This window comes from Nomascus leucogenys, chromosome X, assembly GCF_006542625.1.
Source record: "Nomascus leucogenys isolate Asia chromosome X, Asia_NLE_v1, whole genome shotgun sequence".
Classification (NCBI taxonomy): Eukaryota; Metazoa; Chordata; class Mammalia; order Primates; family Hylobatidae; genus Nomascus; species Nomascus leucogenys.
The window spans coordinates 98,327,179-98,351,983 of record NC_044406.1 but is presented as its reverse complement, the minus strand read 5'-3'; the positions used below and the strand labels follow the sequence as shown (position 1 = coordinate 98,351,983).

The 24,805-nt window shown below is 40.1% G+C and overlaps 2 protein-coding genes across 2 annotated transcripts in view; one reads left to right on the top strand and one right to left on the bottom strand.

The window, feature by feature from the left end:
* TRPC5 (transient receptor potential cation channel subfamily C member 5) overlaps positions 1–24,805 on the top strand; it is a 312,205-nt gene that overhangs the window by 164,344 nt on the left and 123,056 nt on the right. Inside the window, exon 3 of the mRNA XM_003262212.2 lies at positions 6,118–6,639. Coding sequence (XP_003262260.1) covers positions 6,118–6,639 — 522 coding nt within the window. The remainder of the gene's footprint in view (positions 1–6,117; positions 6,640–24,805) is intronic.
* Positions 16,935–17,603, bottom strand: TRPC5OS (TRPC5 opposite strand). The gene has a single exon (XM_003262213.4). It carries the CDS (start codon positions 17,336–17,338, stop codon positions 17,003–17,005), a length of 336 nt encoding a protein of 111 aa, XP_003262261.1. The 5' UTR covers positions 17,339–17,603; the 3' UTR covers positions 16,935–17,002.

The following is a 24,805-nucleotide window of genomic DNA, read 5'->3' as shown; positions in this document are numbered from 1 at the left end:
AGCATCCTGACCCATCAGCTGCTTGACCTCCCTGCTCCACTGACCTCTACATTCATTCTACTTCAGCCCACTGTGCCCATGACCAACCACAGCTGGTCATCATTCAGCACTGCTCCACTGTGGACATCATATCCACTATCACCCTACTCTCTGTCCACAGTCTCCCATCCTCCCAGTTTGCCTACTCTATCTGTCTTTTCACTTCAAAGAGACCTCAAGTCCCTCAATGCCTCCATTTCCTCTCAGACTTTTAGCCCTTACCTATCTGATCTGGTCTTCAAGTGCAATCACCTGACCTACTTCATCCTCAACTTCTTCCCACATCTGGCAAAACCACAATCCTGAAACTATCCAAAACCTGAATTTTCCATCCCCACATCTGGACTGTCAAAGCTGCTAGAGAGAAAAAAAAAGCCACATTCTTCTGTGCATCACTGCCATTACAAATTTACAGCTGCTAATTTACCCAAGACTTCAGGACTGCTAGGCCATCCTTTTACTTTCCTTTGTCTTCCTCTTTCTTTCCCCTTAGCAAATCTTCCATACATTGAACTCTCCCCACACACCCTGCCAACTTCTCCTCCCTCACTCAAAGCATCTGATCTCACCTTCCATTTCAATGAGTAAACTGCATTTTTAGTTGGGAAGTACTTCAGCTTCCAGCCCTCTTCAATAACAAACTTACCAACAGCTCCATTCAACTCACCTTTTTTCCTCCAGTCTCTGAGGATAAGGCATCCTTATTCCAGACCAGGATCAACCTCCACCTCACCCCAGCCTTTGCTCTGGACTTCATCCCTCCTCATCTCTTCAGGCACCCTGATGTACCCACAAGCCCCCTCTTTCCGTTGTCTACAACCTCTTCCCTCCTCCCTGGGTCCTCCCCCGATCTAATCAAGGTGCTCAAGATGCAGCCTCATCTCTTCACAGCCGCATTTCATTAAAGAGGCCTGGGATATTAGGCCAGAAACTCAGACAAGGGTGAAGCCTTGTTTTAAAAGCTAGGGCACAGGTGCAGAAGAAGCTGCAATTCAGCAACTAACAGAACAAGAATGTCCCATTGCAAAAGCCTCAACAGTAGGAATTTGGAATGATGGAATCTGAGGCAGGCCTCCTGAGTGCTTCTTATTTCAAGCCTTGGTTGCCCTGGAAACTGGGGCTGGACAGAGTTCTTGGAGTAGACAGGTGGAGCCACTTGTGAGGAAACAAGGGCAGGCAGAGGCTGATCCTGTCCACTCTTGGTTTCAACTACCATTGCTGGCTGAAGGCTCTCACATCTATATTTTCAGCCCTGACTTCTCCTTCAACATTCATGCTGGAGTTATACAATTTCCTGCTGCTTTCCCAGTAGGGACTTCAAAGTTAACAAGCACAAAACTGAACTTTTAAAAACCTTAAACCTGCTCCTGTATGCACTATCTCAATTAGTGACACTACTGTTCAACCAGGCATTGGAATCTAGAGACTCAATAACCTTGATTTCTTCTCCCTCCCTTCCCTGACACATCCAATGAATGCCTTAAATTTGTTATTTTTTATCTATCTCTAGAATCACAATTTAAGATCCTTGCCATCTCTTCACCTGAACTAATGATAGCTTTTAACTAGTCTTATTCTGAAACACATGGTGGCGTGCTTGGAGCTGGCTTGCACCAGCTGGCGAGAGCGGGTTATCTGCTCCTCTTCCCAACTCCATGTTCCATGATGTCATATTGGTAGCATGAAACTGGCCACAGTGGGAGTATTTATACCACAAAAACTGGCAAACACCACAAAACAGCATATTTTTTCCTCCCCTGTGGAGAGCTGGTTGTTAAACATTTATGAGCATGATTACCACTGCCCATTTTTCCACACTGTGGCCAAACTAATCAACTATGCCACTCTCCTGATTAAAACCCTCAGTGGTTCCCCGTGGTCAACGAATAACATATAAATTCCTTAGCGTGGCATATGAGGCCTTTTATCATTTGGCCCTTGCCTAAATGTCCAATTTCTTCTCCCATCTCTTTTTAGTCTCACAACTTATGTGCTAGCATGAAGGTCACAAACTGGTTCACTCGAGCCAAATTGGTTTCACATGTATTTTGCTTGGCCTGCACACTGTCTTTAAAATTTTTGAGCCAACGTTTATAACTTTAAGAGCTTCTACCCCCAAATCCATGTTTCTGGCCTCTTTTTAAAAATGTACAACACTGCTCCTCACTTGTGCTTATGACAATTTACAGGAGTTGAGGAGTAGCTGCCCCCTTTGAGAGGGTCTCTGCAGTTTACCAGTTTCTATCATTCACTCTCCCAAATTATGCATATACACCTACACCTGGTCCTCATTTCTGTTACATATCTAAAATGTTACATATCTAAAACATATCTAAAATGTTTGGCCTGCATTTTAGATAATGTCATAAAATCTACATTATTATCAGAATCTTCTGACCCTCATTATAGAACTTTCTCTTCCTTTACTTTGGCTATCCTGATGATAGTCCATGGTCTCTGCACAGCCTGGGAAGGAATAAAAACAGCAAGATGATGAAGGAGGACAAAGCAGAAGGGGTAGAAGGAATAAAAAGAAACCCATAGTGTATGGATCAGTCCCCACTTTGAAGCAATAGAATTGTGAAAAATACAGGCAGAAATGTCCCAAGTTTGTGAGACCTCATAGTAGTTCCCTGCAGAGCTAATCATCTAACCCTTCTTGCAGTCTTGGGATGTCCGCCTTCTCAACTGGACATGGGAAGGAGAGGTCCAAGGAAATTAGCCCATATTGACCCAAATTGTGGGAGTCAGGTTTGTAAACAATAGAGTCAGTTTCTCTTTTCTTTTCTTTTCTTTTTTGTTGGAGACAGGGTCTCACTCTGTTGCCCAGGCTGGATGGAGTGCAGTGGCATGATCACAGCTCACTGCAGCCTCGACCTCCCAGGCTCAAGCAGTCCTCCCACCTCAACCTCCCTACTAGCTGGGACTACAGGTGCCTGCCATCACACCTAGTTAATATAATTGTTTTGTTTTGTTTTTTAGAGACAGAGTCTCACGGTGTTGCCCAGGCTGGTCTTGAACTCCTGGGCTCAAATGATCCTCTCACCTCGGCCTCCCAAAGTGCTGGGATTAACGGCGTGAGCCACCACGCCTGGCCCAAGAGAGTCAATTCCTTAATGTGAAAATAGGAAATTTAACTTATTTTTGCTGAGTACCTGCTGTGTGTCTAGCTAGATGCCATAGGGGAAACAAGAGCAGACCAGGACAACTCTGCCTTCAAAGAGCTCATAACCTTATCAAGGAGGCAAAAAGTACATGTGTGAAGTAATTTGAGAATAATGTAAGACAGCATCAGAAAAGTGATTTTCTTGCATGTAACCTTGTGCCCGCAATATTTGAGCGGGCAGCAAGAGATAAGCTCAAAGTTAAGAGGAGGAGCTATTGAAGAAGCCAGAACTTGCAATGGCCCTTGAGTGGCAGAGAAATGGGGCGAGAGACCATTCCACACAGGGGATCCACAAGGATGTACACACAGAAAGCAACCTGTGAGTGGCACCACTGATAGGAGGAGAAAAAGCAGTCTGAGTGGGAGGGCAAGGTTGGTCACTGTAGACCAGTTTTCTTTTTAAAAGGTTTCCTCTCTGGTGTTAGGTACTCAGGAAGCCGAATGGAGAATCATTAAAGTTCCTTGTTAGACAATATAATCAGTTAGTTTCAGAAAGCATTTCATACTCTAGGCATAGAAAACAACCTTTTGGCTCTATCATACAAGTGGGGCTAAACACTATTCACGGGTACTGCTGTGTGTCTTGGACAGGACTGGCAGCACTGCCTTGGAAGAAAAGAAAGGAAAAGAGTAAGAAAAGTAGAAAGAATAAGGAAGTGGGGGAGAGAGAGAGAGGGTGAGGAAGGAGGAATAGCATGGTAGGAAGCAGACCCATACACCCAATCTAACCCAGGGAATCCTGTGCTACAGGTTAGCCTCTCTTCCCTTCTGCTCAACACTTTTAGACCCTGACAGAGATTGAGGAATGCCTCTGCCTAGAGAAAGGGCAGATTTCTCAGATCTGAGCTCACTTCTTCCTGGGCAGACTGTGACAAATTTCTCACTTCCCCATCTCTCCCAACTCTAGGCTTTATGCTGACAGTGCTTATGTTCATTTCCAGGCCCACTCAGACCTACTTCTTCCTTAGCCTGTAGGCTTATGTTAATTTCTGAGATTACTCTTTCCTATGTCCAATTTATGAGCCAGTTGCTCACTTCCTGCTGTCTTGTTTGTAGCTGCTCCCTCTAAATGTTTAACAATGTTTACTCGCTGCTCCATCCTGGCCATTAATGACCATTATGCAGTCAGCTTTCAACTGTTCAGAGGCTGATGCACGCACTCAGTGAAGGAAACAGGTTTCTTGCAAAATCCTTCTCCTCCACCTTTCTCCTACTCTATGTTTTCTGGCCATTTCCCTGTTTGAGAATCCTGCGTGCAAGGTGGGAGGGAGGCAATGATGTTGAAAAACAGTTAACTCATCCCTTTGTCAGTTCGCCAGTAACTGTGGGTTGTTGTTTTATTTTTTGAAGAAGCTTTGAGAGTAAAAAGAACCTATTGATTAAAATACGATTTGTCTCTCTGCTTACATTTAGAGATAAAAAAAATTAAAAACAAAACAAAAATCCCACGATTTGTCTATTCGATGAGACTCCCAATTATCCATGGTCTGTCCTACCCAGTTAAAATGAACATCTGGAACTTTTTTTTCCTAAAGTGTAATAAAAATCAATATTTCCCGATTTTCTGGAATCCTATCCATGTTTTGAATACTCGGCTCCCCCTCTTAATAAAGCCTCTGTTGCCTCTGTTGACTATCCCAGCCCTCCCCTTCTCTATCTCTAGATCCCACCGCACTTAAACTCTTCTGTGAGTCTAGCAAGCTGCCTCAGTTTCCCTACTGAACTGAGAAAAGACTGGGTCCCAAAAGAGGCTTTTTTTTTTTTTGAGATTGAGTCTTGCTCTGTTGCCCAGGCTGGAGCGCAGTGGCGCGATCTCGGCTCACTGCCAGCTCTGCCTCCTGGGTTCACGCCATTCCCCTGCCTCAGCCTCCCAAGTAGCTGGGACTACAGGCGCCCGCCACCACGCCCAGCTAATTTTTTGTATTTTTAGTAGAGATGGGGTTTCACCGTGTTAGCCAGGATGGTCTCTATCTCTTGACCTCATGATCCACCCGCCTCGGCCTCCCAAAGTGCTGGGATTACAGGCGTGAGCCACTGTGCCAGGCAAGAGACATTTTAAAGTTGAAAGATTTTTTAATTCATCGATCAGGTTCTGCACACTCACCTGGAAGTGCTCCTGAATACCCAAAGAAGCCCCCATCTTTCACCTATAGCTGCTATTTACACTAAACATTACATCATGGACATAGCAGTTTTATCAATGGTACTTTTGCTATCAGTATCCCCTCCCCAAGCCGAGAAGTCTTCATTTTCAGAGTACTTCTTCCTGACCCTAATGAATTATCTTTACGTTCCTGGGACTTACAGGAAGTTGGAAGAACCCTGTCTGGCCTTGGTCTTTGGTCCCCTGAAGTTATATATATAGCCTCTACTGCTCATTTGGAACTGAGCAGATAATACTTTGTACTGTTACCAGTTTCATGAAAGTTTGCTCTACCCAAGTAATTCTCCAGGAGGTCAGGAAAGATGTCCTTTACTTCTCTGTATTCTCCAGTATGTCTCAGACAGAAATGGGCATGGTGTCATTGCATAATTGACAATTTGACTCTAGAGCTAGGCTCTAGAGTCTTGCTTGGGTTTGAATCTTGGCTCTGCTGACTAAAAGGTTTGTAACCTTAGGTGTGTTCTTTAATCTCCCTCTGTCTCAGCTTCTTCATATGGGAAGAATATTTACCTCACAAGGTTGTTGTGGAGATTAAATGAGTAAAGACATGTAATGTGCTTAGAATAGTGCCCGGCACACAATAAGCATCCCACAAACATTAGCTATAAGGAAGGAGGTTTAGGAGGTCAAAAGAATTGAAACAAGAATGGAGACTCTAATTCCTGAATCACCAGCATTTTATAGGCCCTATGCTTCTCTCTCCAAACTTTAATCCTGCCCTTCTATGCTTCTCATTTCTTGTACCTAGGTCCCCACTCTGATGATGGACACGCAGTTCTCTGAATTCACACCAGACATCACTCCCATCATGCTGGCTGCCCACACCAACAACTACGAAATCATCAAATTACTTGTCCAAAAACGGGTCACTATCCCACGGCCCCACCAGATCCGCTGCAACTGTGTGGAGTGTGTGTCTAGTTCAGAGGTAGACAGCCTGCGCCACTCTCGCTCCCGACTGAACATCTATAAGGCTCTGGCAAGCCCCTCACTCATTGCCTTATCAAGTGAGGACCCCATCCTAACTGCCTTCCGTCTGGGCTGGGAGCTCAAGGAGCTCAGCAAGGTGGAGAATGAGTTCAAGGCCGAGTATGAGGAGCTCTCTCAGCAGTGCAAGCTCTTTGCCAAAGACCTGCTGGACCAAGCTCGGAGCTCCAGGGAACTGGAGATCATCCTCAACCATCGAGATGACCACAGTGAAGAGCTTGACCCTCAGAAGTACCATGACCTGGCCAAGTTGAAGGTGGCAATCAAATACCACCAGAAAGAGGTAAGCCGAGTTCATGTCTGCTTTCAGGGAAGCTTAAGGCCTCCAAAGTCTGGAGCAGCAGAGCAAGAATCATCATTTTTCTACGATTTAGCCCTCTAACAAACAAATGGTTGGGCAGGCCTCACAGCTAGGCCCATTTATGCGAGGCACAGACAACCTTTTTGTATTTTCTTTATGGCCAGATAAGTAACCATCTGATTCTTTGGTGGAAAAGCATTCACGAATTTAACAAATGCTTACTGAGCGCTGTTCGGCGTGTTTGCGATACAGAAGACAGACACCGACCCTGCTTTCATGGAGCTTACAAGCTGGTAGCGGATATAGAGTAAATGATCACTTTAATGACTATATAATTACCTACTAAGATACATTCTCTGAGAGAACAGTGTTCTGTGAGAGCACATAACAAACGATCCTATCCTATATACTGGGGACATAGTGGGCAGTGATTACAGAGGGGTCACTGTCTGGATGCTGGTAATTGTTGGCACAACTGAATCCCTGGCAGCCCCTTAGCGAGAAGGCTAAAAAACACATTTGAAAGATGAAGTCATACTCAGGGTTTGTAGTTCAGTGGAAGGCTGGAGCAGGATCTGCTATGGCATGACCTCCAAAATGTTAGGTTCCACCTCTTTGAGGGAGCGCAGTTCAAGCAGGTCACAGGTGAGGCTTTGCTTTCCAGTTAGGCAAGATTTACAATCAAGCAGGTGTAGTTCTATGCCATCTTATCAAACCGTTTGGGAGAGCCTCCTAACAAGGCTAACTTAGCCCTTTAAGGAAGCAGCATGATACCACGGAAACAGCAGGGACTATGGAGCCAGAGCAACTGAGGATAGAATTTTAACCCACTAGCTGTATGACCTAAAGAAACTCACTCCTATTTTCAGGGCATTAGTTTTCTCATTTATAAAATAGACATGAAAATAGTTTCTTCACTTCATAGGGGATTGTGGGAAATAAGAAAAGCTAGCATTCAGTGCATGGCACCAGAAGTGCTTTAATGTCCATTTTCATCTCTTTTCCATGCTACCTGAAGTCAAAGCAGCTGAGGGGTGCCTGCCAGCTGAAGGGCAACTGGCAGTGCCATTCCTTCATGGATCCAGGCTCCGAGGCAAACCTCATTGTGTGTTTATCTGGTCCCCTTTTCTCAGACAAAAATAAAAATACTATGCCTTCGAAATGAGGCAAAAAACAAATACCAGGGCAACCTGGAATGGGATAAAAAATGAAAAAGAGCAACATGGAGATTGAAAGGGCTATGCTGGAGGAAGTGGTAAATGGTTAGGCCCATCCATGAGTTCCCTTATTTTATTTTTGCCATTTATCTGCTTTAAGTTATTTCAATAAGCCTGGTGTTGTGCTTACCTCCCTGGAGAAATGTAAAGATAAAATAAAATAGGTAATGTACTTAGGCATAGCGAAATACTGAGCATGCAGTAGCAGTCAATAACTATTAGCTGGGCGGGGTGTGGTGGCTCATGCCTGTAATCCCAGCACTTTGGGAGGCCAAGGCTGGCAGATCATCTGAGGTCAGGAGTTCAAGACCAGCCTGGCCAACATGGTGAAACCCAGTCTCTACTAAAAATACAAAAATTAGCTGGGCGTGGTGGCAGGTGCATGTAATCCCAGCTACTCCGGAGGCTGAGACACAAGAATTGCTTGAACCTGGGAGGCAGAGGTTGCAATAAGTCAAGATCGTGCCATGGCACTCCAGCCTGGGCGATAGAGTGAGACTGTGTATCAAAAAAGAATTTACTATTAGCTGCTATAATTACTCATTTTTATTGTTACACATGGAGGACTCATGGCATATGGTCTAATTCTGTGCAGTAAAATGGCAGGTAATAGATATAGTAAAGGCCCATCCTTCTCTTACCCCTCCCTGTCTCCCACAGCCCTGCTGTTGATGTGAAGTATCAGTTATTGTGTTAAGCAGTCTGCTGTATCTACACTTTGATATATGTATATATTTCCATTAAAGATGTATATTGTTGTTTCAGTGTTTTTTTCACTTTACATAAATTGTTAGAATACTGTGAGAAAAACATCACAGATATTTTTAGAACATGAATTGCTTCCAAGTGACGGAATGGTTAATGGGAATAAAATAGTTTTTAAAAAATAGATAATTGCAGAATACAACTAAAGTTTACAGTCCTCACCCCACTGAATATGAGATAAACTTTATCATTTTAGGCCCCCCATTCTCTTTAAAATTGAGAATGCATTTATTTTCAAACAATTTCACTGCAATATTTCATTAATTTTTGTGTTGGTAGGTCACCTTCTGTTGTATGGCTTGACTCCACTTGCTCATATGATCTTCATTTGCCAGTTTTAGTTACTGTTGCATTTGAAAACCAGTGGTGATGGCTTTCTCACTCTCATGGGGATCTGCTTATCATATGACCACGGAATCACTTTTGGATTCTACCTTAACTGCCCTCCAATCCTCATTAACCTTCTCATTATTTTTTCCTCTTTGTTTTAGTCCTTTTACTGTCCAGAAACTTTGTCCCTTGTGTTTTTTATTCCATAATTTCTTATCATTGTTTTTACATAATATCTTTATGCTACTATATTTTCATATATTTCTCAACTATCATCCCACTAACCTGAATGTGCCACGGGGTTTTATTTCTTCTTGTTCTCTTGATTAAGCATCAGAGATTCCAACATTGTTTCCAGGGTCCATTCCTGTGTACATTGAAGTGGAATTTTTATTGTGGTAAGATACACCTAATATAAAATTTCACATTTTAACCACTTGTAAGTTTACAGTTCAGTGAAATTAAGTACATTCACATTGTGCAACCATCATCACTAGGATTCATTTTTGAAGATGCACAAGTTTTGGAGTGTCTGTTTTACTTTCAATAGTGAACCTATCTAAGTATAGTTTCATATTTCACAAGGCCACATTTTAAAAATTTATTTATTATTTATTTATTTACTTATTTATTTATTTATTTTTGAGACGGAGGCTCGCTCTGTCACCCAGGCTGGAGTGCAGTGGCATAATCTCAGCTTACTGCAACCTCCAACTCCCGGGTTCAATCAATTCTCCTACCTCAGCCTCCATAGTAGTTGGGACTACAGGCATGCACCACCACACCCAGAAAATTTCTGTATTTTTTTTTTTTTTTTTTTAGTAGAGATGGGGTTTTGCCATGCTGGCCAGGCCAGTCTTGAACTCCTGACCTCAAGTGATCTGCCCACCTCGGCCCCTCAAAGTGCTGGGATTACAGGCGTAAGCCACTGCACCCAGCCTATTTTTATTATTTTTAGAGACAAGGTCTCACTATGTTGCCTAGGCTGATTTCAAACTCCTGGCCTCAAACTCCTGGCCTCAAGTGATCTTCCCATCTCAGCCTCCCAAAGCGCTGGGATTACAAATGTAAGCCACCATGCCCAGCCAGCTAAATTATGTTTAATCCATAACACTGGCAAAGTAGCACCTCTTAACTATTCAATATTATGGATATTCAGCAGTAATCAAAGTAATTTCAAAAGTAAGTAATCAAAGTAATTTCAAAAGTAAATTACTTTTTGAAAAGTAATTCAAAAAGCACTCTATTTATGCAAAGACCAACAATTTTAGGCCTGGTGCTATTCACTGATATTTGTGAATCAAATAAATGAAAACCATGGTATTTAGTAGACTGAATTATTTCAATCAGATCACATCAAACTCTAGCTCCAGGTATAAAGCCGGGATAGTGAGTGACTGTCAACTTCAATGTCAATAGTGATAAAGAATATAATTCCTTAGAGCCACCAAAACTCAAATATGGCCTAAAGTTTAGTCACATAGCCAGAGACTTCAGAATCATTTGGAGATTTATATTTATATAGTTTGCTCCAAATTTTCCAAGATAAATTATCTTAGCAATGGCTATACATCAATTTTAACATAATTAGTTTCTCTTCAAACTAAGCCACACTGATTAGAAAGGCAGGCTTGAGAAATCATATATATATTAAAGTTTATACTCCAAAGGCATTGCTTCAGGAATGTAAAACATAATTTCTACTCATCAAACTCTATAATCCCTTCTGAACTGTGACTTCATTTCTAGAAAAAAACTGTAATCCTTCCCAATCTGTGAATTAGAGTTTTTTAAAAATATGTGGTTTCATTGAGTCTCAAATGCATACAGCCTCTAATTTCTCTCTATTCAATTCACATGTCTAGTTTAAGGCTGAATAATCCCACCTTCTTAAACAAATCAGCAATGTCCTTTTTGGGGTTGTGTTTTTGTAATTTTAACTTTAGCATATAAATTTAGCTCAGTGATGTGAGCTACTGAGGTTCCAACAATTCAAGTGTCTGTGAGAACTTCATCCTCAAAAGTCCTTGATTTGAGGAATCAGACTGATAAGTCTCTTCCATAAATATCCAAAATCTAGTCTTAAAAAAAAATGAAACACTCACACAGTGCTTAGGGCCACAAGCATAAAAAAGTCATGATTTTGATTTTTTTAATCACATTATATAATACACTTGATTTTTGCAGTATAAACTCTTCTCATGTAGGATTGGATGAAACTAGGCAAACCAATCTTTCCTTTTGATGCAAATAAATGAATGAAACCTAACTTTATGCTTCCATTATTATTATTATTTATTTTTATTTTTATTTTTGAGACAGAGTTTCACAATGTCACCCAGGCTGGAATGCAGTGGTGCCATCTCGGCTCACTGCAACCTCCGTCTCCCAGGTTCAAGCAATCCTCCCACCTCAGCCTCCTTAGTAGCTGGAACTACAGGCATGCAACACCACGCCTGGCTAATTTTTGTATTTTTAGTAGAGACAGGTTTTACCATGTTGGCCAGCTGGTCTCAAACTCCTGACCTCAGGTGATCCACCTGCCTGGGCCTCCCAAAGTTCTTGGGTTATAGGGATAAGCCACCATGCCAGTCCTATGCTTCCATTATGTTTATGGCAAATTAACTCAGCTTTTCCATGTTAGACAAAATTTCTCAAATTCTTTGTAGGCATACAGCTTATGTGTGCTGACTCATCAAGAAAAAAAACATATTAACATCTTAAGCGGGTCACACCCCAGGATCTAGTGGAACACATTTACCCTGAGGGTTACATATTGGGAGCCCCAAACCAAGAAGGAAAGGACACTTTCTTTTTTTTTCAAATGACCTTCATACCCGAAAGAAGGCCGTAGGAGAATGGACAAGAATTATTTCCCAGGAACAGAATTATTCAAAAAGAAACAGCCTCTAGATGATAATGAAATAACTGAGCTAAAAGAGAAAAGTTGTCTTTTCCACTTGATTCCATGCTTAATAACAGTCGGACTATGAGGTTCTGTCTTCAAGGATGGGTAGGATTACTTCCTCAATGTCTGTAATCAAGAATAGGACAGAGCAGATGCACTTCTTCTCCACTCTCTAGTGCCATCCCTGATGACACCTTGCTAAATCTTTTAAAGTGTGCTGTGATTCCAACTAGTGAAAAAATGAAGAAATACCCAGTACAAATAGAAATTTTCTCAATGAGTCGAGGTTTGTGGGGGAGAAGCATCAAGAACTCCGGCACCTGGGATAAGGACCCAAAGATAAGCCCATTCACATCTTAAGTTTCAAATAGACAACATGTCTTTTTAAAACTTGAGATTAAAAGCTGTATTTCACACAGAACATTTTTTTTCTCCATAAAATGAGCTGCAACAGAGTTGATTTCCAAAGCTGGAAGTTAGAGGTTTGCCTACCTTAAAAATTTAGAAGTTACAGTTTCAAGAAAGGCGTGTTCCCCCAAGTTTAAGAATAAAATTATTGGCCGGGCGCGGTGGCTCACACTTGTAATCCCAGCACTTTGGGAGGCCGAGGCGGGCGGATCACGAGGTCAGGAGATCGAGACCACGGTGAAACCCCGTCTCTACTAAAAAATACAAAAAATTAGCCGGGCGTGGTGGCAGGCGCCTTGTAGTCCCAGCTACTCGGAGAGGCTGAGGCAGGAGAATGGCGTAAACCCGAGGGGCGGAGCTTGCAGTGAGCCGAGATTGCGCCACTGCACTCCAGCCTGGGCGACAGAGTGAGACTCCGTCTCAAAAAAAAAAAAAAAAAAAAAAGAATAAAATTATTGGAATGACCAGTATTTCCAGAATTTGTCATAATATAGAGGCATGTGTATTTATGTGCCTTCAACAACAGATTTTGTTAATGACACCTTTTTTTTTGTTTTTTGTTTTAGACAGAGTTTCGCTTTGTTGCCCAGGATGGAGTGCAGTGGCATGATCTTGGCTCACTGCAACCTCCACCTCCCAGGTTCAAGCTATTCTCATGCCTCAGCCTCCTGAGTAGCTGGGATTACAGGCGCCTACCACCGTGCCGGCTGATTTTTTTGTATTTTAGTAGAGATGGGGTTTCACCATGTTGCCCAGGCTGGTCTCGAACTCCTGAGCTCAGGCAATCCGCCTGTCTTGGCCTCTCAAAGTGCTAGGATTACAGGTGTGAGCCACCGTGCCTGGCCTGTTAATGACATCTTTGATTAGAGGAATCTGAAACACTAAAGTTGTGTTTCATAACTGTGGCCCCCTTGTCCACCTTATATGAATATTTGTGGTAAACTTAAAATTATCTTTTGAGATGCCTTCAGCATTTTTTTTTTTTTTTTTTTTTTTTTTTGAGACAGAGTCTCACTCTGTCGCCCACGCTGGAGTGCAGTGGCACAATCTCGGCTCATCGCAAGCTATGCCTCCCAGGTTCACACCATTCTCCTGCCTTAGCCTCCCTAGTAGCTGGGACTACAGGTGCCCGCCACCACGCCCAGTTAATTTTTTGTATTTTTAGTAGAGTCGGGGTTTCACCGTGTTAGCCAGGATGGTCTCGATCTCCTGACCTCATGATCCACTCGCCTTGGCCTCCCAAAGTGCTGGGATTACAGGCATGAGCCACCACGTCTGGCCGCCTTTGGCATTTTTCTAGGGTCTTTAAGATGAAATTGTGACCAGGTATAAAGACTTCAGTGATTTTTCTTACCTTGTAAAATGCAGTTCCAACCTTCATAATGGCAGTCACCTCCAAGGATTATTTATTACCCTGAAGAGATGTGATATTGGAAACTGACAGTTTTATTTATCAATAGAAGTAATTCGCAAATAACTAACTTCAGGAACTAGAAGTTATTTTTTCTTTCTTTAGGGATTTTCTGTTGGTTGGTTGGTTTGTGAGCTTTCTGAGGGTTAAATAGACAGAAGAAAACCAGTTTTAAATATGGGCTGGAGGGAGTAGGATCTCTGAAAAAATATAAGAAGTATTCCCAAGAGGTATCACTAAGTACATCTAGTCTATTAAGATAAGACTGTCAGTACAAAAACACAATAGTCAACTTTGATGTAAAAGAAAAATCATAAAAATCAAGTTGGATCACAGTGGGTTAATAACGTTCAGAGTTACATAACCCCCTCAGGAACAAAATCTTACCCTTAAATGGAATATAATTCATTATTTCCTGAAGGGTTTTTCATATTGTTTCTTCTTCATTATTATTCCTACCAGAACTCAAGCAGACTCCCCAAAAGAATTCAATTTGGTAAAAAAAAAAAAAAAAAAAAAATCAGCTCCAAAGAATGAAACAATAGCTGATTCCAAACTCTAACTTTGGCATGAAGTAGAATAAGAAAGCTCTTATCTCTTAGAAAACAGGTGTAAAACTATTGGATAATTATTTCATGTCAAATAGACTTTCAGGTATTGTCATACAAACTTTTTGCACATGGGTGAATTTTCTTTTTAATTTTTAAGTTCTGGGGTACATTTGCAGGATGTGCAGGTTTGTTACATAGGTAAACATGTGCCTTGGTGGTTTGCTGCACTGATCAACCCATCACCTAGGTATTAAGTCCAGCATCCATTAGCTGGGAATCCGTTCCTGATGCTCTCTCTCCCCACCCCAGCCCCCAACAGGCCCCAGTGTGTGTTGCTCCCCTCCCTGTGTCCATGTGTTCTCATTGTTCAGCTCCCACTTATACGTGAGAACATGTGGCTTCTGGTTTTCTGTTCCTGCGTTAGTTTGCTGAGGGTAATAGCTTCCAACTCCATCCATGTCCCTGTAAAGGACATGATCTCATTCCTTTTTATGGCTGCATAGTATTCTATGGTGTATATGTACCACATTTCCTTTATCCAGTCTATCACTGATGGGCATTTGGGTTGATTCCATGTCTTTGCTATTGTGAATAGTGCTGCAATGAACATACGCATGCACATTTTTCAGATATTCCTGAAAAGTGATTTCATATATTCTGTCTCAATGTCAGATATGTCATGCCAAAGGTTGAAAACTATTATTTCATTTGTTCCTTATTATCACTGAAGGTAAGCAGAAAATTTATTAATAACCCTCATTTTGCAAATGAGAAAGGACTATGTTTAGAGATTTGTTTAAGATCATCTGACAAAGCCAGAAGTATAACTTCAGACTCCTGGTACAACATTCTCTCTTATTATGCTCTGCTACCTTACATTGAGTGAAGTTCTTGTGGGCCCATTTGGTAGCCTCCAAATTCACCACCAGGTAACTTAAGATGACCACATGTTTTTTTGATTTGTGAATGAAAGTTTATTAGTTAAAATCTCTTGAAAGAAAACAATAAAATGGTTTAGATCAATAGCTAATACAGATTGTAAACAGTCATAAGAAAATAACTAGCAGTAATCATCACACATAAGAATTTATATAGGCACAACTCCCCACATATTTTAGCCCAAACAAATAGGGATGAAAACTTGTACTACCTAATCTAATGCCATCTACCAGCCTATCTTCCTTGATTTTCACACCTTTAAGCTTGTCTCAGAATGGTGAGCCCCTCTCTTTTCTGCCATGCTATATAATAATTGGCTTTAACACTGGTCTTAAGAAGATACAGAAAAGAGCTAATTTGCATAAAGGATCAGCCACTCACTCCATTCTCCTGGAGGAGATGCAGGATTTCAATCAGAGATATCCAATCAGTGGACTAAACTAGTTAATAATTCTCCATCTAATTGAGCTTTCAGATACATGACTTACGTCAATCGCCTACTAGCTATTTATAGCAACATCTTAGGGTTGGCTAATTTGCAGAAGACAAAAACAGGGCTTTGTTCATAAACCTGTTTAGAAACTAACTCCGTATCATGACTTTCCATCGTAAACCGTCGCATAACTGTTGAAAATTTATTGATTTGCTTCTCTCTCCTGAAAACACCATCCCCACTAGTTCTCGTTCCTAAGTATTTTCTTATTTCCTAAACATTTCTTTTCACTATTAACTCTAATTCTGTTCCATAGAGCAAACATACTTAATACAACAACCCATTCCTCAGAGCGGGGGTTATATCTTAACAATCCTTAAGCACATACAATTACAGAATCAAAGCAAACACGGGAATATACCTTATCTGGTTCCTGAGGTACCATTACAGTACAATCTGTCCAGGTGACCCAGGAAAACTAGGGTCCAACCAGCTCCACATATTATGGAGTTGTAGCATCTTCCTGCTTTGATGCCTAAGGACTATATCTAGTCCATAGATATTTAGTCCAATATGGTGAGTGTTTGTCTTTCCATTGGTGAATATTCCTTGCAGGGCTTTGCTTGGCCCTTCTGTTGCTTCTCTCTTTGATTGTTTGGTATAGTGTGTCTTTTCCATTTGGGGAATAACAGTGCAAAGTAGCTGCAATGTGGTCAGAATTTGCAGGAACAGTCCTGCATTGGAACTCTTGGTCCCAGCTTTTTCAGTTTTCTCCTTGGCAACAGTCATTTGAAAACCTTTCTGCACTTTTATTATCTGGTAGATAGTACTCTTTGAAAATGATCTCCGTTAGTCTGCTATAGCATTTTTTGTCGGACACATGCTCTCTTAAAGGATAAGTAAGGAGTTATATCCTTTCAAATAAAAGTATCCCAACATTGTCTTGTTAATGTGAATGCATTCATTTACTGTAATGCTACCCTGGGGGATATTCCCCTTTTCATTTCCACTCATTGGAGGGCAGTGAAATTAGTCCCAAGATGTGATAGAGTTCGTCAGTTCTCCACTCCATAATTAGGTAAGGAATTTATTTTCTCTACTATTGTTTGCTCCCGTCATGAGAAATTCTAGCATGAGAGTAAATACAGGTAAAGGGAGACCTACACGGCAAAAACCAGAACTTTTTGAATAACAACAAAGAGGAAAAAAGACCAGCTTCTGCTAGAAGTAAATCAAATCTCACTTGTTATATAGGTTATTAGTAATGAAAATGTGCAGAACTGTGAGAAAACACATATTGCTAATATACAGAAAATAAGAATATATTAAAACAGAGAAATGATCAGTTTTCACATCCCTGGGGGCGGGTGCAGAAATTGGGTCTTAGTCACTTGTTAAGTCATCATTTATACCAGAGACTGTATCTTCATATAAGTTATCCATGTCTAACATAGCCTGATCTATATCAAACATTAGGTCTTCATCCTCTCTTGGTGTAAGTATTGAGTCTAAGTCTGAGAGATCAGGGAGATCTGGTAGTGAAGGCTCCTCGGGAAGAGGTGCATCTGCTTCAGTCTCTTCTGCTCTACCATTTTCTTCTACATAAGGAGCTTCTTGTACTTGTATAATGAATTGTAAAAGCTCATCAGCTATTCTTATTAACTGGGCTACACAAGCAACAAGTCCATCAATGAGTACAGGAAATGACACAGAATCCATGCCGCGGTGCTCTTCTAAATAGATAAAATATCACTAAAAGCTGTAGCAAATGGACTCTTGGTGACAATGGATAGTATAAGGGGCTAACAATGGTTCTGTGGTTGGTTTAGGCCAGAAATTAGGATGTTGATATGATTATGATGGTGATCAAGTACAGAATGAGAACAGTGGAACAATATAACTTTTTGATGATGTTGGTAAACTGCGTACAGAATTTATGTATGGTACTCTTGTTTGTACTAGTGGTGAACTGCTATTATAATGACCATCAGGCGGACTGTCACAGCCAAGAGAAAACAGCAAAGCAGACCTAATAATAAAAAAGAGAGATATAAAAATTAGTATCTTTGAGCCTTTATCCATCCTACAGGCTATGGCTACTGGTTACCCCTATCAAGAATTGCTGTTAAGGTTGAAACAGTATGTCTAACTATAGCCCCTCCTTTGTTGCTGGCCTTGTGAGGCTCTACTACTTTTCTTTCCTTTGAAAACCTCATGGTCTTTATCTCTTGTTAAGAGATTTGGGAGAAAAGTGAGTTTAGGTAGTTTGTCTGTCTTTCTTGAACATCTCTTTGGAGGAAGGATATACTCACGCAGGCTCTGTCAATTATTAGCACCTTTGCCTCATTGCCATTTATATCTGGTGCTGCTGAATTCTTTCTGTGTTTCTAGGAATCCATTCATTAAAGTTTCCAGATGCCCTGCAGCCTGGGGAGTTTATGGTAAATAAAAGTCCTATATTCTCTGTATTTTGCCAAACTTTGGAGAATTTCAGTTATAAAACTAGTTCCTTGATAATTTCCTATTACTGCCCCTCTTCCATATCTAGCAGCTAGTTCTTCCAACTTTATCTAAAGCCATGGTTGTACTATTTTCATCTGCATGTCTGCTGGGCTCTGCAAACCCACTTTCTGAGTAAGTATATACTTGTGTAAGGCAATATTATTTGTTTGAAAATCTAGATATTGGCTCAATATAATCTACCTGCTACATTTGTCTGGTTTACCACTCCCCACCACACTTAAAATGAATCTGCTGAGGATGCAAGAAGTTTTTAGTATTTTGATATATCTCATATTTCTTACTCACTTGTTTATTTGATTCACAGTTTTTCCAACTCTTTCTTCTCTGCTAACCTGGTACATACATGCCCATATGCCCTGAGGTTTCACAAGCCCATCCTACAACCTTAAATTGAACTGAAAAGGGAGCTGAGTTGAAACTTAGAGTCCCTGAAGCTTCAGGATCTACATTAGTTTTGGGGGCCTAGATTATCTCCCTTCTCCCTCCAAATAGATTATTCTGCTTTTCTGTTCTGATGAGCTGACACATCTTTATAAGAATTTCTAAATTCTTTCACCAATTTATTTTCATATCTCCCCTCACCAGATTGTTTTTCCTGCAATAGTCCAGGTCTATATGGCTGATCAGTGTAGCTATATACCTTTGGCCAGTTTTTTTCTTGGGTATACCTACATGTTAAATTTCTGATTAATTCTGTAAATTGGGCTAACTTTCTTTCTCCAGCCCCATTCAGGCTTTTCCTAGTTGAAAGTCTTAGGAAGTAGTCATCTATATAACTCCTTTAGGATTCTACCAAGTCTATTATTGCCCGGTTTTCAGCAGCTCTGACCAGAGTGGGGCCCAGCAAGCCACAGGCTTCACTTTCAGCTGACTATAATCCTTGGATATTTATTGGAGTACAGAAAATCATCAGCCAGATGGTCTGTGATTTGCACATACAGCTTGCTGGTCTTCACAGGGCCTTTTTTGACCCTCTCAGTTATATACTATCTCTACTTAGCCTAAGTCCTATCAGATCACTACATTTTTTTTTTTGTCCAAAATCTTACCAGTAGACATGGGGTTTGCCCTGATGATGAGGGTCACAACGATAATGACCAGAAGGCACGATTTTGTTGGAGGCAATTTTCCATATGGAATATAGGAGAATGGGTACTAGAGGCAGGGCAGTTTTTTTTTAATTTTATTATTATTATACTTTAGGTTTTAGGGTACACGTGCACAATGTGCAGGTTTGTTACATATGTATACATGTGCCATGTTGGTGTGCTGCACCCATTAACTCGTCATTTAGCTTTAGGTATATTTTGTTTTATTAATTCAAAGGATGTTTGTTTGATTTAAGAGAAAAACGTCTCATGAAAGGAAATATGGAGAGAAATCAAGGAAAGGAATGTGGCATTTATTTAGAAGATGCATCAGCTCATCAGAAGGAAAACATGGAAGAAAGATGCGTGTTAAATATTGTAAGAAAGCACTATCACATTTTTCAAAGGAAGCAATAACTACTATATGGTATATACAGCCCAAAGGCACAAGAAGATGACAGGAACACACTCACACAAAACCTACTTAACTTCTGACTTCCCATTCACCCAGTTTTTTTTCTCAGCTTCTCTATCTTCCTCTGGGACTCTTTTATTCCTCCTCTTGGTCAATATGCTTCCATTTATTCACTTATGTGTTTCATTCTATTTCACACCCTCTCTATCTCCATCTACTCTTACCCTTTTCCATCATCTTTTCTTGTATCTCTCTCCTGAAACTGGGAAAAAATTGGAATAAATTATATTTGATTCATCAAATTTTTATTGTATTTATTGAGTTGTACATTACACAACCTAAACATAAAAAGCAGAGAGGTAGAACATTCCATATTTTGCTCTCTTATAAGAGAAATGTAGTTACTTATTACTTTATGTGGCCCTTGATTTTTTTTGCAGGGCGGGGGACTCAGTCACTTTTGATGGGAAAAAAAATTAGTGACCTTGCCTTAACTTTCTTGACCCTTGTATTAGCTTTTTAAAATTTTTTATTCTCAAACCATCTCAGAACTTAGCAACTAGTGGGTGAGGAGAGGGCAAGGAGAAACTTGAAGAAACTGCTAGGTATTCCAATAATAAGAAAGATAAGAGTGTAGCATCAGCTTATGCCAGTAATGGTAATTTCCAAAGCAACCAACTCTGGACACCTTAACTAGCCTAAAGGGGTCTTTTGGATAGTTTATGCCCAGCCTTAACTCACTTTAAGGGATTTTTTATTAGCTATATCCTCTGCCTGGGATCCCTTCCTCCTTGGTGAGGGAGGAGTGGGGATTGACTTCGTGCCATTCTGATATCTACTTTAATATCATCTCCTCAGATTTCTTACCCCTCAACCTGGGTAAAGCCCCTAATCATCCCTTTCCCATTACACACAAATTTCATTTTTGCATGATGGTATCTATAACTAGCTCATATTTTCTTGTTTAATTATTTGTTTTTCTGTCTCTCACCTTACCCCCACATACATATAGACTAAAATGTAATTGTCATGAGACTAAGAAATCTGTCTGTTTTGTTTTCTGCTATATCCCCAAAGAACAGAAGAGTGCTTGCCAGCATAGTATATAATCAGTAAGTGTCTTTGAAAAAAAGAAATAATGGAAGGAGGGAGGGAGGAACAACTTTCAGCTCATTCATTCAGTAAATATTATCAAGCTTCAACCATGCATGTGGGAAACAGGGGATAGAAAAATGGACCAACTCATCAAATCATAGTTAATAAAATGAACAGGCAACCCAGAGACTGAGAGAAAATATTCACAAAATATATATCTGACAATGAACTTTCAACCAGAATATATAAAGTTCATTGTCAGATATACGTGTGTGTGTGTGTGTGTGTGCGTGTGTGTGTCTATACATATATATATAAAGAACCCCCACAACTCCATAATAAAAAGACAAACAACCCAACTTAAAAATGGTCAAAAGATCTGAACAGACAATTCAAATGAAGAGCTAATAAGCACATGAAAACATCCTCAACATTATTAGTAATCAAAGAAATGCAAATTGACATCACACTAAGATACCACAATATACTCAGTAGATTGGCTAAAATTAAAGACTGACAACATCAAATATTGACAAAGATGTAGAGGAACCAGAATTCTCACACACATTCATACTACTGGTAGGAATATAAAACCATATTATGTTTTTGGAAAAACATCTATCAGTTTCCTATAAAACTAAGCATGCACCTATCTATATGCCAGCAATTCCACTCCTAGGTATTTACCCAAATTAAGTGAAAGTTCACAAAGTGACTTTTACAAGAATAGCTATAGAAGTTGTATGCATAATCACCAAAAAGTAGAAAGAGCTCAGGTATCTATCAAGAAGATTATGAATAAGCAAACTGTGGCATATACAACGAAAAAAACACCCCCCCCAAAAAAAAAGATAAATTGCGAAATCGATAGGTTTAAGGAAAAGCAAGGATGAGATTAACCAACATTTCAGAGAGCAAAGAGCCCTTTCTAAGTGAACTGACTATCAGGGGCTTTTTTCCTTTCCTGTGGCATTTGCTAATTCTGGGCACTGTTGAAACTTGGCTGTAAGGCAGAAGGACTCTCCTGAGGAAAGGAGAAATGAGCATAACTTTTGGCAGTTGGGAGACACTAAAATGGGCTGGAAACTTGAGAAGCCCAAAATGCAGGGCTAGTTTTTCTTACCTGAAGTCACCTGAGTTCTGGGCTGGTGTCTGGGTAGGAAAGGCACAGGAAAATCTCCTGCAGTCTCCTGGTACTTCAGAGACAAATTCTCCCTCTAGAGGGGAACTGCCCCAAACAGGCCACCGGTCTCCACCTTAAAAGGTTACCTAGATTTTGAAGTTAGAGGGACAAAGGGAAAACTAATGAGTCAAAAAGATCAAAACCACTCCCAAAGGGCAATTTGGACAAACTGATTCTAAAATGCATAAGGATACATAAAGGGCTAGTAATAGTGAAACATCTTCAGGAAGAACAAATTGAAGGACATATGCTACCAGATATCAAGGCTAGTTATACAGCTACAGAAATTAAGACAGCATAGTACTGGCTCAAGGACAGACAAATAAATCAATGGAACCATGACCCTTACCTCATACCAGATACCAAAATAATACTAATAATGATTTGAAATGAATCATAGGCCTAAATATGAAAGTCAAAACAACAAAGCTTCTAGATCACACCACCAGAGAAACTCTTCATGATCTTAGGTAGGCAAATATTTCCCAGAGGACAAAAAACATTAACCATGAAAGAAAAGATTAATTAATTATACCTTAAGAGGATGAAAAGCCAACCACAGACTGGGATAAAATATTCACAATATATATCTAACAAAGGACTTATATCTACTACATTCATATATTTTTTAAACTCCTACAAATCAATAAGAAAAATATAATCAATCTAATTTTAAAAAAATATAAAAGAATTGAACTGGCACTTCATGGAAGAGAATATCCAAATGGCTCACAAGCATATAAATAGGTGTTCATCACTATTACTCATCAGGGAAGTGCAAATTAAAACCACAATGAGATATGCAAAACCCACCAGAAGAGCTAAAATGAAAAAGACTGACAATACTAAGCACTGAAAACATGAAACAACTGGAACTCTCATACATTGCTGGTGAAATTGTTAACTGGTAAAACTACCTTGGAAAACTATTTGGCAGTATCTACTAAAACCAATCATACCTCTATCACATGACCCTGGAATGCTACTCCTAAGTATATAACCAAAGAGTGTACAAATATCCACCAAGATACAGGTACAAGAATGTTGAAATAAACCAGATGCATAAAATGAGCTACCATATCACTACATTTACATGAAATCCAAGAACAAGCACACAAATCTATGGGAACAAAGTGGTTACCTCTGGGTAGGGGGTTATTGACTGGGAAGAGATATGAGGAAGCCTTCTGGGGTGCTGGGAATGTTCTATATCTTGATATAATCACATATGTTAAATAAAAGCATTGATATGCATCCTTAAAATTTGCGCAATTTACTATATGCATGCCATACCTCAAAAAAATAGTTTTATTTTTTAAATTTTAGGCCTCCATCCTATAAAAACTAATGAGGACAGCAAGATAGTGATAAGAGTCTTACCACGATTCAGCAAGCCAGTCATCAAAGTTAATGAAAATGGAATGAAGTATGAATGTGCAGGGCAGAGTCCCTTTGGCCTGTGTGGCTCTCTACTTCATGGCAGTGCTAAGGCAAGAGACCCTGATGGCTAGGCCAAGTTTTTAATTGATACAAGATGAGATAACCTATATCTTATAAGTAGCTCATAAAGACCCCTGAGGCAGAGGCCATACTATCCATCTGGTAACTGAGATTTTTGACCCCATTAAATTTTATTAACCTCTCTTAGGACTTTTTTTGTCTGCACAACTAATCAAAAGTCACCATTTTTCTTTTAGCTGAAAGTCCTACCCGGCAATTTTGCAATGCTCCTAACTGGAAAACTGGCAATAAGTGTCTAACAGTAGGATGGAAAAGGAGCAAAGAAATCCAAATCCTCTAGGTCTATCTTTATAGTCGATAAGCTTCTTTGTATTAGGTAAGGTAAATTAGTTCATATCCAAGGAGAACAGAGGCAGTTATGTGGGAAAGATTAAAATGCACCTTTGGTGAGGGCGGGTGCCAGATTCCTATTTACAAACAGGAAAATTGTTTTCCATAGTGCTCCCTTCTCCGGTGCTGCAGTACCATTTGGATACATGCATTCAATATCCAAATGGTTTTAAAAAAACACCTACAGACATATAACTTCTCGTTGCCCTCTTCACCCCTTGAGGAAACATCAGGAGAAGTTTATCCACAAAGGGCAACGTTCACAATGTTGACAAAACAGAAGCATCTCTATGAGAATACAATGAACAAAAAACAGTATTTACACTTTAAACTCTTTTTGAAAAAGCTATAAACTTTTGCCTTTAAAAAAATAACTGTGTGCAATACAGCATTTGCCTGTTATAGGATCTGACATTTAAAAATCCCCATGAAGCATCTTTAATTTATCAAGAAAGAAAGGAAAGAATTGTGCAGCTGAGGAGCTAAACATGGCCTCTTCTTGAAAATATATGAAAAATTCAAAACTAAAACTAAAAAAAGGGGGAGTAGGAAATGTCCTTATGGTCAATTTAAACCAAATTCCACTGAATTTCTTTCCTCCTCCAAATTTGTTCATTACTGCAGAGAAAAATCACAGACTGGCTTACCCTTCAGAAAAACAACTTAGTAGAAAAAAACAACTACTTTTGAAAATACATCTTGGTTATTTTCCTAGATAGATACAGTGTTTCCTCAAAACACTGTTCAAACATGAGGATAGACACTCAATCTTAACCTGGTAGGACCCTACACAGGCTTGTCCCTGAGGCTTGGCTGCTATGAGAGTCTCCCAGGCCCTTAGAGAGTCTGGAAAGAGATGTAATACTTCTAGAAAGATTTTTCTGGTTTTCAAATATTACAGTGCAGATGACAGGGTCTAAAATAAGGGAAATAAAAACAGAACTTGGAGGTAACAGGAAAAGGGGTTCTATTTCCAAGTCTTTCTTCAGCTTTCTGAGAGGGAAAAAGAAAAGTTGTGGTTGTTTGTTTGT

Coding starts and splice junctions, on each gene's coding strand:
- TRPC5OS (XM_003262213.4), bottom strand. CDS start 17,338: ATGGATTCTGTGTCATTTCCTGTACTCATTGATGGACTTGTTGCTTGT.